The sequence below is a fragment of the Salvelinus fontinalis genome, chromosome 1 (assembly GCF_029448725.1).
Source record: "Salvelinus fontinalis isolate EN_2023a chromosome 1, ASM2944872v1, whole genome shotgun sequence".
Lineage (NCBI taxonomy): Eukaryota > Metazoa > Chordata > Actinopteri > Salmoniformes > Salmonidae > Salvelinus > Salvelinus fontinalis.
Window position 1 is genome coordinate 98,472,543 of NC_074665.1, and position 14,882 is coordinate 98,487,424.

Consider the following 14,882-nt stretch of genomic DNA (forward strand, 5'->3'; position numbering starts at 1 on the left):
GTAACCCACCCTGCCCCATCTAGTTACAGTAACACACCCCACCCTGCCCCATCTAGTTACAGTAACACACCCCACCCTGCCCCATCTAGTTACTGTAACACACCCTGCCCCCATCTAGTTACTGTAACACACCCCACCCTGCCCCATCTAGTTACAGTAACACACCCCACCCTGCCCCATCTAGTTACTGTAACCCACCCTGCCCCATCTAGTTACAGTAACACACCCCACCCTGCCCCATCTAGTTACTGTAACACACCCCACCCTGCCCCATCTAGTTACTGTAACACACCCTGCCCCCATCTAGTTACAGTAACACACCCCACCCTGCCCCATCTAGTTACTGTAACACACCCCACCCTGCCCCATCTAGTTACTGTAATACACCCTGCCCCCATCTAGTTACTGTAACACACCCTGCCCCCATCTAGTTACAGTAACACACCCCACCCTGCCCCATCTAGTTACAGTAACACACCACACCCTGCCCCATCTAGTTACAGTAACACACCCCACCCTGCCCCATCTAGTTACTGTAACACACCCTGACCCCATCTAGTTACTGTAACACACCCCACCCTGCCCCATCTAGTTACAGTAACACACCCCACCCTGCCCCATCTAGTTACAGTAACACACCCCACCCTGCCCCATCTAGTTACTGTAACACACCCTGCCCCCATCTAGTTACTGTAACACACCCTGCCCCATCTAGTTACTGTAACACACCCTGCCCCATGTAGTTACAGTAACACACCCCACCCTGCCCCATCTAGTTACTGTAACCCACCCTGCCCCATCTAGTTACAGTAACACACCCCACCCTGCCCCATCTAGTTACTGTAACCCACCCCACCCTGCCCCATCTAGTTACTGTAACACACCCCACCCTGCCCCATCTAGTTACTGTAACACACCCGACCCTGCCCCCATCTAGTTACTGTAACACACCCCACCCTGCCCCATCTAGTTACTGTAACACACCCCACCCTGCCCCCATCTAGTTACTGTAACACACCCCACCCTGCCCCATCTAGTTACTGTAACACACCCTGCCCCATCTAGTTACTGTAACACACCCCACCCTGCCCCCATCTAGTTACTGTAACACACCCCACCCTGCCCCCATCTAGTTACTGTAACACACCCTGCCCCATCTAGTTATTGTAACACACCCCACCCTGCCCCCATCTAGTTACTGTAACACACCCCACCTTGCCCCATCTAGTTACTGTAACACACCCCACCCTGCCCCATCTAGTTACTGTAACACACCCCACCCTGCCCCATCTAGTTACTGTAACACACCCCACCCTGCCCCATCTAGTTACTGTAACACACCCCACCCTGCCCCCATCTAGTTACTGTAACACACCCCACCCTGCCCCCATCTAGTTACTGTAACACACCCCACCCTGCCCCATCTAGTTACTGTAACACACCCCACCCTGCCCCATCTAGTTACTGTAACACACCCCACCCTGCCCCATCTAGTTACTGTAACACACCCCACCCTGCCCCATCTAGTTACTGTAACACACCCCACCCTGCCCTGCCCCATCTAGTTACTGTAACACACCCTGCCCCATCTAGTTACTGTAACACACCCTGCCCCATGTAGTTACTGTAACACACCCTGCCCCATCTAGTTACTGTAACACACCCCACCCTGCCCCATCTAGTTACTGTAATACACCCCACCCTGCCCCATCTAGTTACTGTAACACACCCCACCCTGCCCCATCTAGTTACTGTAACACACCCTGTCCCCATCTAGTTACTGTAACACACCCCACCCTGCCCCATCTAGTTACTGTAACACACCCCACCCTGCCCCATCTAGTTACTGTAACACACCCCACCCTGGCCCATCTAGTTACTGTAACACACCCCACCCTGCCCCATCTAGTTACTGTAACACACCCAGCCCCATCTAGTTACTGTAACACACCCTGCCCCATCTAGTTACTGTAACACACCCTGCCCCATCTAGTTACTGTAACACACCCCACCCTGCCCCATCTAGTTACTGTAACACACCCTGCCCCATCTAGTTACTGTAACACACCCTGCCCCATCTAGTTACTGTAACACACCCTGCCCCATCTAGTTACTGTAACACACTGTTACGCACGCCTCTGAGAAGAGGGAACGCAACTCCCTGCTACAATTCAACTCTCTGAAGTGCAAGAGGTATGGACTGTAGGTGCGAGTAAGGATGACACAAAAGCAGAATTTACCGTTTACTAGAATTTATTTTCTTACACGGTAATATGGGGAAAAGGGGCTGGACGGAACCAAAGCAAAGAAAGTAAATATCAAAGTTCCCCCTCTCCTTTCTAACCTGCCTACCCACTTAACTTACCTAACTTAACACCGCCTGGTGCCCTAACCAAAATACAGGGGGTGGTCCGCCCAGGTCTTACCTAGTGTGCCTAGACAGTAAATATACTACGGGTATATGTATGCCCTCGGGCCTCTTGCCTAAGCACTCCCAAAGTCCCTTCTCCTTCCCCCCCTGGGAACAAACGAAACAGAGTAATTGTTAATGATTTCACAAACACTCACGAACACAGGACATAGCAAAACTGCTACCAACAACAACAGTACATACCACACTTTCTGATACACAACCAACACTATATCACAATCAAATTTTTCTCTCTCTCCTCTCTCTCCTCTCTCAATCTTCACTCTCTTGGGCAGAACACTGGCTTTTATCTTCAGGTGGCAATGGTGATTAGAGTCAGCTGCTTCTTGACGAGGGGGGCGGGGTCAGCTCCAATCACCAATTAGCCTGGGGTTGACCAATCAGCTGGTTGGGGAGTACTTCAGGAAGCCATCTCCTGAAACACACACTCAAATACAAAACAGAACACAGAAACTGGGGAACGTAACACACCCTAGCCCCATCTAGTTACTGTAACACACCCCACCCTGCCCCATCTAGTTACTGTAACACACCCTACCCTGCCCCATCTAGTTACTGTAACACACCCTGCCCTGCCCCATCTAGTTACTGTAACACACCCCACCCTGCCCCCATCTAGTTACTGTAACACACCCTGCCCCCATATAGTTACTGTAACACACCCTGCCCCCATATAGTTACTGTAACACACCCTGCCCCATCTAGTTACTGTAACACACCCTGCCCCATCTAGTTACTGTAACACACCCCACCCTGCCCCATCTAGTTACTGTAACACACCCCACCCTGCCCCATCTAGTTACTGTAACACACCCTGCCCCATCTAGTTACTGTAACACACCCTGCCCTGCCCCATCTAGTTACTGTAACACACCCCACCCTGCCCCATCTAGTTACTGTAACACACCCCACCCTGCCCCATCTAGTTACTGTAACACACCCTGCCCTGCCCCATCTAGTTACTGTAACACACCCCACCCTGCCCCATCTAGTTACAGTAACACACCCCACCCTGCCCCCATCTAGTTACTGTAACACACCCCACCCTGCCCCCATCTAGTTACTGTAACACACCCCACCCTGCCCCATCTAGTTACTGTAACACACCCCACCCTGCCCCCATCTAGTTACTGTAACACACCCCACCCTGCCCCATCTAGTTACTGTAACACACCCCACCCTGCCCCCATCTAGTTACTGTAACACACCCCACCCTGCCCCCATCTAGTTACTGTAACACACCCCACCCTGCCCCATCTAGTTACTGTAACACACCCCACCTTGCCCCATCTAGTTACTGTAACACACCCCACCCTGCCCCCATCTAGTTACTGTAACACACCCCACCCTGCCCCATCTAGTTACTGTAACACACCCCACCCTGCCCCATCTAGTTACTGTAACACACCCTGCCCCATCTAGTTACTGTAACACACCCCACCCTGCCCCCATCTAGTTACTGTAACCCACCCTGCCCCATCTAGTTACAGTAACACACCCTGCCCCATCTAGTTACTGTAACACACCCTGCCCCATCTAGTTACTGTAACACACCCTGCCCCATGTAGTTACTGTAACACACCCTGCCCCATCTAGTTACTGTAACACACCCCACCCTGCCCCATCTAGTTACTGTAACACACCCTGCCCCCATCTAGTTACTGTAACACACCCTGCCCCATCTAGTTACTGTAACACACCCTGCCCCATGTAGTTACAGTAACACACCCCACCCTGCCCCATCTAGTTACTGTAACCCACCCTGCCCCATCTAGTTACAGTAACACACCCCACCCTGCCCCATCTAGTTACTGTAACCCACCCTGCCCCATCTAGTTACTGTAACACACCCTGCCCTGCCCCATCTAGTTACTGTAACACACCCCACCCTGCCCCCATCTAGTTACTGTAACACACCCTGCCCCCATATAGTTACTGTAACACACCCTGCCCCCATATAGTTACTGTAACACACCCTGCCCCATCTAGTTACTGTAACACACCCTGCCCCATCTAGTTACTGTAACACACCCCACCCTGCCCCATCTAGTTACTGTAACACACCCCACCCTGCCCCATCTAGTTACTGTAACACACCCTGCCCCATCTAGTTACTGTAACACACCCTGCCCTGCCCCATCTAGTTACTGTAACACACCCCACCCTGCCCCATCTAGTTACTGTAACACACCCCACCCTGCCCCATCTAGTTACTGTAACACACCCTGCCCTGCCCCATCTAGTTACTGTAACACACCCCACCCTGCCCCATCTAGTTACAGTAACACACCCCACCCTGCCCCCATCTAGTTACTGTAACACACCCCACCCTGCCCCCATCTAGTTACTGTAACACACCCCACCCTGCCCCATCTAGTTACTGTAACACACCCCACCCTGCCCCCATCTAGTTACTGTAACACACCCCACCCTGCCCCATCTAGTTACTGTAACACACCCCACCCTGCCCCCATCTAGTTACTGTAACACACCCCACCCTGCCCCCATCTAGTTACTGTAACACACCCCACCCTGCCCCATCTAGTTACTGTAACACACCCCACCTTGCCCCATCTAGTTACTGTAACACACCCCACCCTGCCCCCATCTAGTTACTGTAACACACCCCACCCTGCCCCATCTAGTTACTGTAACACACCCCACCCTGCCCCATCTAGTTACTGTAACACACCCTGCCCCATCTAGTTACTGTAACACACCCCACCCTGCCCCCATCTAGTTACTGTAACCCACCCTGCCCCATCTAGTTACAGTAACACACCCTGCCCCATCTAGTTACTGTAACACACCCTGCCCCATCTAGTTACTGTAACACACCCTGCCCCATGTAGTTACTGTAACACACCCTGCCCCATCTAGTTACTGTAACACACCCCACCCTGCCCCATCTAGTTACTGTAACACACCCTGCCCCCATCTAGTTACTGTAACACACCCTGCCCCATCTAGTTACTGTAACACACCCTGCCCCATGTAGTTACAGTAACACACCCCACCCTGCCCCATCTAGTTACTGTAACCCACCCTGCCCCATCTAGTTACAGTAACACACCCCACCCTGCCCCATCTAGTTACTGTAACCCACCCTGCCCCATCTAGTTACAGTAACACACCCTGCCCCATCTAGTTACTGTAACACACCCTGCCCCATCTAGTTACTGTAACACACCCTGCCCCATGTAGTTACTGTAACACACCCTGCCCCATCTAGTTACTGTAACACACCCCACCCTGCCCCATCTAGTTACTGTAATACACCCCACCCTGCCCCATCTAGTTACTGTAACACACCCCACCCTGCCCCATCTAGTTACTGTAACACACCCTGTCCCCATCTAGTTACTGTAACACACCCCACCCTGCCCCATCTAGTTACTGTAACACACCCCACCCTGCCCCATCTAGTTACTGTAACACACCCCACCCTGGCCCATCTAGTTACTGTAACACACCCCACCCTGCCCCATCTAGTTACTGTAACACACCCTGCCCCATCTAGTTACTGTAACACACCCTGCCCCATCTAGTTACTGTAACACACCCTGCCCCATCTAGTTACTGTAACACACCCCACCCTGCCCCATCTAGTTACTGTAACACACCCTGCCCCATCTAGTTACTGTAACACACCCTGCCCCATCTAGTTACTGTAACACACCCTGCCCCATCTAGTTACTGTAACACACTGTTACGCACGCCTCTGAGAAGAGGGAACGCAACTCCCTGCTACAATTCAACTCTCTGAAGTGCAAGAGGTATGGACTGTAGGTGCGAGTAAGGATGACACAAAAGCAGAATTTACCGTTTACTAGAATTTATTTTCTTACACGGTAATATGGGGAAAAGGGGCTGGACGGAACCAAAGCAAAGAAAGTAAATATCAAAGTTCCCCCTCTCCTTTCTAACCTGCCTACCCACTTAACTTACCTAACTTAACACCGCCTGGTGCCCTAACCAAAATACAGGGGGTGGTCCGCCCAGGTCTTACCTAGTGTGCCTAGACAGTAAATATACTACGGGTATATGTATGCCCTCGGGCCTCTTGCCTAAGCACTCCCAAAGTCCCTTCTCCTTCCCCCCCTGGGAACAAACGAAACAGAGTAATTGTTAATGATTTCACAAACACTCACGAACACAGGACATAGCAAAACTGCTACCAACAACAACAGTACATACCACACTTTCTGATACACAACCAACACTATATCACAATCAAATTTTTCTCTCTCTCCTCTCTCTCCTCTCTCAATCTTCACTCTCTTGGGCAGAACACTGGCTTTTATCTTCAGGTGGCAATGGTGATTAGAGTCAGCTGCTTCTTGACGAGGGGGGCGGGGTCAGCTCCAATCACCAATTAGCCTGGGGTTGACCAATCAGCTGGTTGGGGAGTACTTCAGGAAGCCATCTCCTGAAACACACACTCAAATACAAAACAGAACACAGAAACTGGGGAACGTAACACACCCTAGCCCCATCTAGTTACTGTAACACACCCCACCCTGCCCCATCTAGTTACTGTAACACACCCTGCCCTGCCCCATCTAGTTACTGTAACACACCCTGCCCTGCCCCATCTAGTTACTGTAACACACCCCACCCTGCCCCCATCTAGTTACTGTAACACACCCTGCCCCCATATAGTTACTGTAACACACCCTGCCCCCATATAGTTACTGTAACACACCTTGCCCCATCTAGTTACTGTAACACACCCTGCCCCATCTAGTTACTGTAACACACCCCACCCTGCCCCATCTAGTTACTGTAACACACCCCACCCTGCCCCATCTAGTTACTGTAACACACCCTGCCCCATCTAGTTACTGTAACACACCCTGCCCTGCCCCATCTAGTTACTGTAACACACCCCACCCTGCCCCATCTAGTTACTGTAACACACCCCACCCTGCCCCATCTAGTTACTGTAACACACCCTGCCCTGCCCCATCTAGTTACTGTAACACACCCCACCCTGCCCCATCTAGTTACAGTAACACACCCCACCCTGCCCCCATCTAGTTACTGTAACACACCCCACCCTGCCCCCATCTAGTTACTGTAACACACCCCACCCTGCCCCATCTAGTTACTGTAACACACCCCACCCTGCCCCCATCTAGTTACTGTAACACACCCCACCCTGCCCCATCTAGTTACTGTAACACACCCCACCCTGCCCCCATCTAGTTACTGTAACACACCCCACCCTGCCCCCATCTAGTTACTGTAACACACCCCACCCTGCCCCATCTAGTTACTGTAACACACCCCACCCTGCCCCATCTAGTTACTGTAACACACCCCACCCTGCCCCCATCTAGTTACTGTAACACACCCCACCCTGCCCCATCTAGTTACTGTAACACACCCCACCCTGCCCCATCTAGTTACTGTAACACACCCTGCCCCATCTAGTTACTGTAACACACCCCACCCTGCCCCCATCTAGTTACTGTAACCCACCCTGCCCCATCTAGTTACAGTAACACACCCCACCCTGCCCCATCTAGTTACTGTAACACACCCCACCCTGCCCCATCTAGTTACTGTAACACACCCTGCCCCATCTAGTTACTGTAACACACCCCACCCTGCCCCCATCTAGTTACTGTAACACACCCTGCCCCATCTAGTTACTGTAACACACCCCACCCTGCCCCATCTAGTTACTGTAATACACCCTGCCCCATCTAGTTACTGTAACACACCCCACCCTGCCCCATCTAGTTACTGTAACACACCCTGCCCCATCTAGTTACTGTAACACACCCCACCCTGCCCCATCTAGTTACTGTAACACACCCTGCCCCATCTAGTTACTGTAACACACCCCACCCTGCCCCCATCTAGTTACTGTAACACACCCTGCCCCATCTAGTTACTGTAACACACCCCACCCTGCCCCCATCTAGTTACTGTAACACACCCTGCCCCCATCTAGTTACTGTAATACACCCTGCCCCATCTAGTTACTGTAACACACCCCACCCTGCCCCATCTAGTTACTGTAACACACCCCACCCTGCCCCATCTAGGTACTGTAATACACCCTGCCCCATCTAGTTACTGTAACACACCCCACCCTGCCCCATCTAGTTACTGTAACACACCCTGCCCCATCTAGTTACTGTAACACACCCCACCCTGCCCCATCTAGTTACTGTAACACACCCTGCCCCATCTAGTTACTGTAACACACCCCACCCTGCCCCATCTAGTTACTGTAACACACCCTGCCCCATCTAGTTACAGTAACACACCCCACCCTGCCCCATCTAGTTACTGTAACCCACCCTGCCCCATCTAGTTACAGTAACACACCCCACCCTGCCCCATCTAGTTACAGTAACACACCCCACCCTGCCCCATCTAGTTACTGTAACACACCCTGCCCCCATCTAGTTACTGTAACCCACCCTGCCCCATCTAGTTACAGTAACACACCCCACCCTGCCCCATCTAGTTACTGTAACCCACCCTGCCCCATCTAGTTACAGTAACACACCCCACCCTGCCCCATCTAGTTACTGTAACACACCCCACCCTGCCCCATCTAGTTACTGTAACACACCCCACCCTGCCCCATCTAGTTACTGTAACACACCCTGCCCCATCTAGTTACTGTAACACACCCCACCCTGCCCCATCTAGTTACTGTAACACACCCTGCCCCATCTAGTTACAGTAACACACCCCACCCTGCCCCATCTAGTTACTGTAACCCACCCTGCCCCATCTAGTTACAGTAACACACCCCACCCTGCCCCATCTAGTTACAGTAACACACCCCACCCTGCCCCATCTAGTTACTGTAACACACCCTGCCCCCATCTAGTTACTGTAACACACCCCACCCTGCCCCATCTAGTTACAGTAACACACCCCACCCTGCCCCATCTAGTTACTGTAACCCACCCTGCCCCATCTAGTTACAGTAACACACCCCACCCTGCCCCATCTAGTTACTGTAACACACCCCACCCTGCCCCATCTAGTTACTGTAACACACCCTGCCCCCATCTAGTTACAGTAACACACCCCACCCTGCCCCATCTAGTTACTGTAACACACCCCACCCTGCCCCATCTAGTTACTGTAATACACCCTGCCCCCATCTAGTTACTGTAACACACCCTGCCCCCATCTAGTTACAGTAACACACCCCACCCTGCCCCATCTAGTTACAGTAACACACCACACCCTGCCCCATCTAGTTACAGTAACACACCCCACCCTGCCCCATCTAGTTACTGTAACACACCCTGCCCCCATCTAGTTACAGTAACACACCCCACCCTGCCCCATCTAGTTACAGTAACACACCCCACCCTGCCCCATCTAGTTACAGTAACACACCCCACCCTGCCCCATCTAGTTACTGTAACACACCCTGCCCCCATCTAGTTACTGTAACACACCCTGCCCCATCTAGTTACTGTAACACACCCTGCCCCATCTAGTTACTGTAACACAAAGCTAATATTAATGTAACGGCTGTTGGTGGAAGAAGGTGAGGACCAAAGCGCAGCGTGGTACGTGTTCATGTTTGTTTATTGACACTAAACACTAAATACAAAAATAACAAAGGGAATAACCGAAACAGTCCTGAAAGGTGAAAAACACTAAACAGAAAACAACTACCCACCAGCACAGGTGGGAACAGGCTACCTAAGTATGGTTCTCAATCAGAGACAACGATAGACAGCTGCTTCTGATTGAGAACCACACACGGCCAAACACAAAGAAATAGACAACATAGAACACCAGAATTAGAATGCCCACCCCAACTCACTGTCACGTTCCTGACCTATTTCTGTTAGTTTGTTATATGTGTTAGTTGGTCAGGACGTGAGTTTGGGTGGGCATTCTATGTTTTCTGTTTCTATGTTCGTTTATGGGTTGCCTGATATGGCTCTTAATTAGAGGCAGGTGTTTGGCGTTCCTCTAATTAAGAGTCATATTTAGGTAGGTGTTTTCACAGTGTTCGTTGTGGGTGATTGTCTCCTGTGTTTGTGTATGTCGTTGCGCCACACGGGACTGTTTTCGGTTTGTTTGTTCAGTGTCATTTATGTGTAGGCTTTTTCCCTGTTCGTGCGTTCTCGTGTGTTCTGATGAAGAGGAGGAGGAAAGCCGTTACAGAATCACCCACCAATCCAGAACCAAGCGGCATGAGTTCGAGCAGGATTCTACACAGGTATCATGGACTTGGGAGGAGATATTGGACGGGAGAGGTCCATGGGCACAGCCGGGAGAATATCGCCGTCCCAAAGCTGAGCTGGAGGCAGCGAAAGCAGAGAGGCGGTGGTATGAGGAGGCAGCTAGGAGACGTGGCTGGAAGTCCGAGAGGAGACCCCAAAAATTTCTTGGGGGGGGGGGGGGGGCTAAGAGGTAGTGGGCCAAGGGCAGGTAGGAGACCTGCGCCCACTTCCCAGGCTTACCGTGGAGAGCGGGAGTACGGGCAGGCGCCGTGTTACGCAGTAGAGCGCACGGTGTCTCCTGTACGAGTGCATAGCCCAGTGCGGGTTATTCCACCTCCCCGCACTGGTAAGGCTTGATTGGGCATTGAGCCAGGTGTCATGAGGCCGGCTCAACGCGTCTGGTCTCCAGTGCGTCTCCTCGTTCGCCTACATAGCCCGGTGCGGGTTTTTCCACCTCCCCGCACTGGTCGGGCGACGGGGAGCATTCAACCAGGTAAGGTTGGGCAGGCTCGGTGCTCAAGGGAGCCAGTACGCCTTCACGGTCCGGTATTTCCGGCACTACCTCCCCGCCCCAGCCCAGTAACCCCAGTGCCTCCAGTTCCGGCACCGCGCACTAAGCCACATGTGCGTCTCCTAAGTCCTGTGCACACTGTTGTTTCTCCCCGTACTCGTCCTGATGTGCGTGCACTCAGCCCGGTGCCACCAGTGCCGGTACCACGCACCAGGAATATAGTGCGCTTCGAGAGGTCAGTGTGCCCTGTCCCTGCTCCCCGCACTAGGCTTGAAGTGCGTGTCCTCAGTCAGGTGCCTCCAGTTCCGGCACCACGCACCAAGCCTACAGTTCGTCTCAGCCGGCCAGAGTCTGCCGTCTGCCCAACGGCGCATGAACTGCCTGTCTGCCATGAGCCTGCAAAGCTGCCCGTCTGCCATGAGCCTACAGAGCCTTGCACCAGACAGGAGCAGCCAGAGCCTTCCGCCAGACAGGTGCAGTCTGAGCCATCTGTCTCCGCAGCGCCATCTGAGCCATCCGTCTCCCCAGCGCCATCTGAGCCATCCGTCTCCCTAGCGCCGTCTGAGCCATCCGTCTCCCCAGCGCCGTCTGAGCCATCCGTCTCCCCAGCGCCGTCTGAGCCATCCGTCTGTCCTGAGCCATTAGAGCCGCCCGTCTGTCCCGAGCCGTCAGAGCCGATAGTCAGTCAGGAGCCGCTAGAGCCAGTCATCAGTCAGGATCTGCCAGAGCCGCCAACCAGACAGGATCTGCCAGAGCCGCCAACCAGACAGGATCTGCCAGAGCCGCCAACCAGACAGGATCTGCCAGAGCCGTCAGTGAGCCATGAGCGTCCAGAGCCTTCAGCCAGCCATGAGCGTCCAGAGCCGTCAGCGAGCCATGAGCGGCCAGAGCCGTCAGCGAGCCATGAGCGTCGAGAGCCGTCAGCCAGTCATGAGCTGTCCCCTAGCCCGGAGCGGCTATTTACCCAGAACTGCCCCTCAGTCCAGAGCTGTCTCTCTGTCCGGAGCTGCCTTTCAGTCCGGAGTTGCCCCTCTATCCTGATTTACCTCTCTATCCTGAGCTACCTCTCTATCCTGATCTATCCCTCTGTCTTGAGCTATCCCTCTGTCTTGATCTATCCCTCTGTCCCGGTGCTGCCCCTGTTGTCGATGTTACCAAAAGGATTTTGTGGGGGTAAGATGAGGGTGGACATTCATAGGGGGAGATGGAAGCTGGGATTGACTATGGTGGGGTGGGGACCTCGCCAGGAGCCTGAGCCACCACCGTGGTTAGATGCCCACCCAGACCCTCCCCTAGACTTTGTGCTGGTGCGCCCGGAGTTCGCACCTTATGGGGGGGGTTATGTCACGTTCCTGACCTATTTCTGTTAGTTTGTTATATGTGTTAGTTGGTCAGGACGTGAGTTTGGGTGGGCATTCTATGTTTTCTGTTTCTATGTTGGTTTATGGGTTGCCTGGTATGGCTCTTAATTAGAGGCAGGTGTTTGGCGTTCCTCTAATTAAGAGTCATATTTAGGTAGGTGTTTTCACAGTGTTCGTTGTGGGTGATTGTCTCCTGTGTTTGTGTATGTCGTTGCGCCACACGGGACTGTTTTCGGTTTGTTTGTTCAGTGTCATTTATGTGTAGGCTTTTTCCCTGTTCGTGCGTTCTCGTGTGTTATGTGAGTCCGTCGTCCAGATCTGTCTACACCGTTTGTTGTTTTGTTAGTTTATTAGTCAAGTTCGTGTTTTCGTGTTTTTCTTTAATAAATCATGTCTTCACAATCCGCTGCATATTGGTTCAATCCCTGCTCCTCCTCTTCTGATGAAGAGGAAGAGGAAAACCGTTACACTCACGCCCTGACCAAACCAAAATAGAGACAAAAAAAAATAAACTAAGGTCAGGGCTTGACAATTAGGTGTAAACAATCTATAATCAATGCCAAAATGATAACATTTCACATCACTAGTACTGACTTTTCAATATGGTAGCACCTCTGAATTATTCATTTAAAAAACAAAACATAAGTTCATTTTATTTCACATCCAGAAAGAAGTTACAGTGTACAGATATGCAAATATAAATAAGTGATAAGAAAAAATACCTTAATGGAGACAATAAGCTTTTTAAACACACAGAACACCAACCAAATGGCACCCTATTCCCTACATAATGCATTACTGTTGACCATATCCCTTTAACTGACTTAAATAAATTAAGGTTAAATAAAATTAACAAAAAAATTAATAAACTATACAGAATGTCTTTGTTCTGAAGTTCACCATCCCTTTTACAGAATATCTTTGTTTTGATTACCTGCTGAAGTTTACCATCCTTTTTATGGAATTGTCTTTGTTTGATCGTGTCGCAGTTGACCATCTTTTATACAATGTCTTTGTTTTGATCATGTTGAAATTTTGCATCCTTTATAGAATGTCTTTGTTTTGATCACCTGTTCTAGTGGACCATCCTTCATATAGAATGTCTTTGTTTTGATCACCTGTTCTAGTTGACCATCCTTTATATAGAATGTCTTTGTTTTGATCACCTGTTGTGGTTGACCATCCTTCATATAGAATGTCTTTGTTTTGATCACCTGTTCTAGTTGACCATCCTTCATATAGAATGTCTTTGTTTTGATCACCTGTTGTGGTTGACCATCCTTTATATAGAATACCTTTGTTTTGATCAACTGTTCTAGTTGACCATCCTTTATATAGAATACCTTTGTTTTGATCACCTGTTCTAGTTGACCATCCTTTATTTAGAATATCTTTGTTTTGATCACCTCTTCTAGTTGACCATCCTTTATATAGAATGTCTTTGTTTTGATCACCTGTTGTGGTTGACCATCCTTTATATAGAATGTCTTTGTTTTGATCACCTGTTCTAGTTGACCATCCTTTATTTAGAATATCTTTGTTTTGATCACCTGTTCTAGTTGACCATCCTTTATTTAGAATATCTTTGTTTTGATCACCTGTTCTAGTTGACCATCCTTTATATAGAATATCTTTGTTTTGATCACCTGTTCTAGTTGACCATCCTTAAGTGAATGTGAGGCTTCCAGGTTTTATTCATGGCATGGATGTGCTCCTTAGCCTTCAACCTTAGTGCTGCGATGCTGGAACCATGTTCCAGGTCCTTAGCAGAGGGTACTTATCATTGAAGCTGCAGAGGCACTGGTAGAGTGGTGGGGCCACAGACTGCATCCCCTGCATGCCCTGTACCATTCCTTGGTGCACCATGCCATGTCCTGGGGGACTGTCGAGGAAGCTGTGGCTATGGCTATGGCTGTGGGAGTGGGAGTGGCTGGGGTAGGCAGGCTGAAGGTGAGGGCCCTGCCCTGGGCCTGTATATCCGGGGATAGTGTGCATTGAGTTGCTGCTGGTCATGGACGAGGCCAGCCAGGGGTCCAGGGGTAATGGGTTGGACGTGAGCCCCACATTGGAGGGCATGGGCGACCGGTTGAAAGACAGCATGGGGGAGTTGTGGAGCTTTGTTGAGTTGGAGTCCATCTTCTCCTGACGTCTCCACTTAGCCCGGCGGTTCTGGAACCACACCTGGACATGGACAGAGAGGATACCGTAGTAGTAGTCTACAGTAGTCACTCAGAAGTGCACACTACATCACAATAATGGTAGTAATAATAGTATTTGTAGATTTTGTTGTTGTTGATGTTTGGCTTCAAAGTTTAAAAAAATGGCCGGGACTAAATTATTCAGAATTCAAATGAATTTGG

At 50.9% G+C, this 14,882-nt stretch overlaps 1 protein-coding gene across 1 annotated transcript in view; it reads right to left on the bottom strand.

The window, feature by feature from the left end:
• Positions 1 to 12,120: 12,120 nt before the first annotated feature.
• The window catches only part of LOC129865044 (retinal homeobox protein Rx1-like), a 21,276-nt gene continuing 18,514 nt past the window's right edge, over positions 12,121 to 14,882 (bottom strand). The window contains exon 3 of the mRNA XM_055937468.1: positions 12,121 to 14,703. Within this exon, the coding sequence (XP_055793443.1) occupies positions 14,251 to 14,703 (453 nt within the window). The 3' untranslated portion in view covers positions 12,121 to 14,250. The remainder of the gene's footprint in view (positions 14,704 to 14,882) is intronic.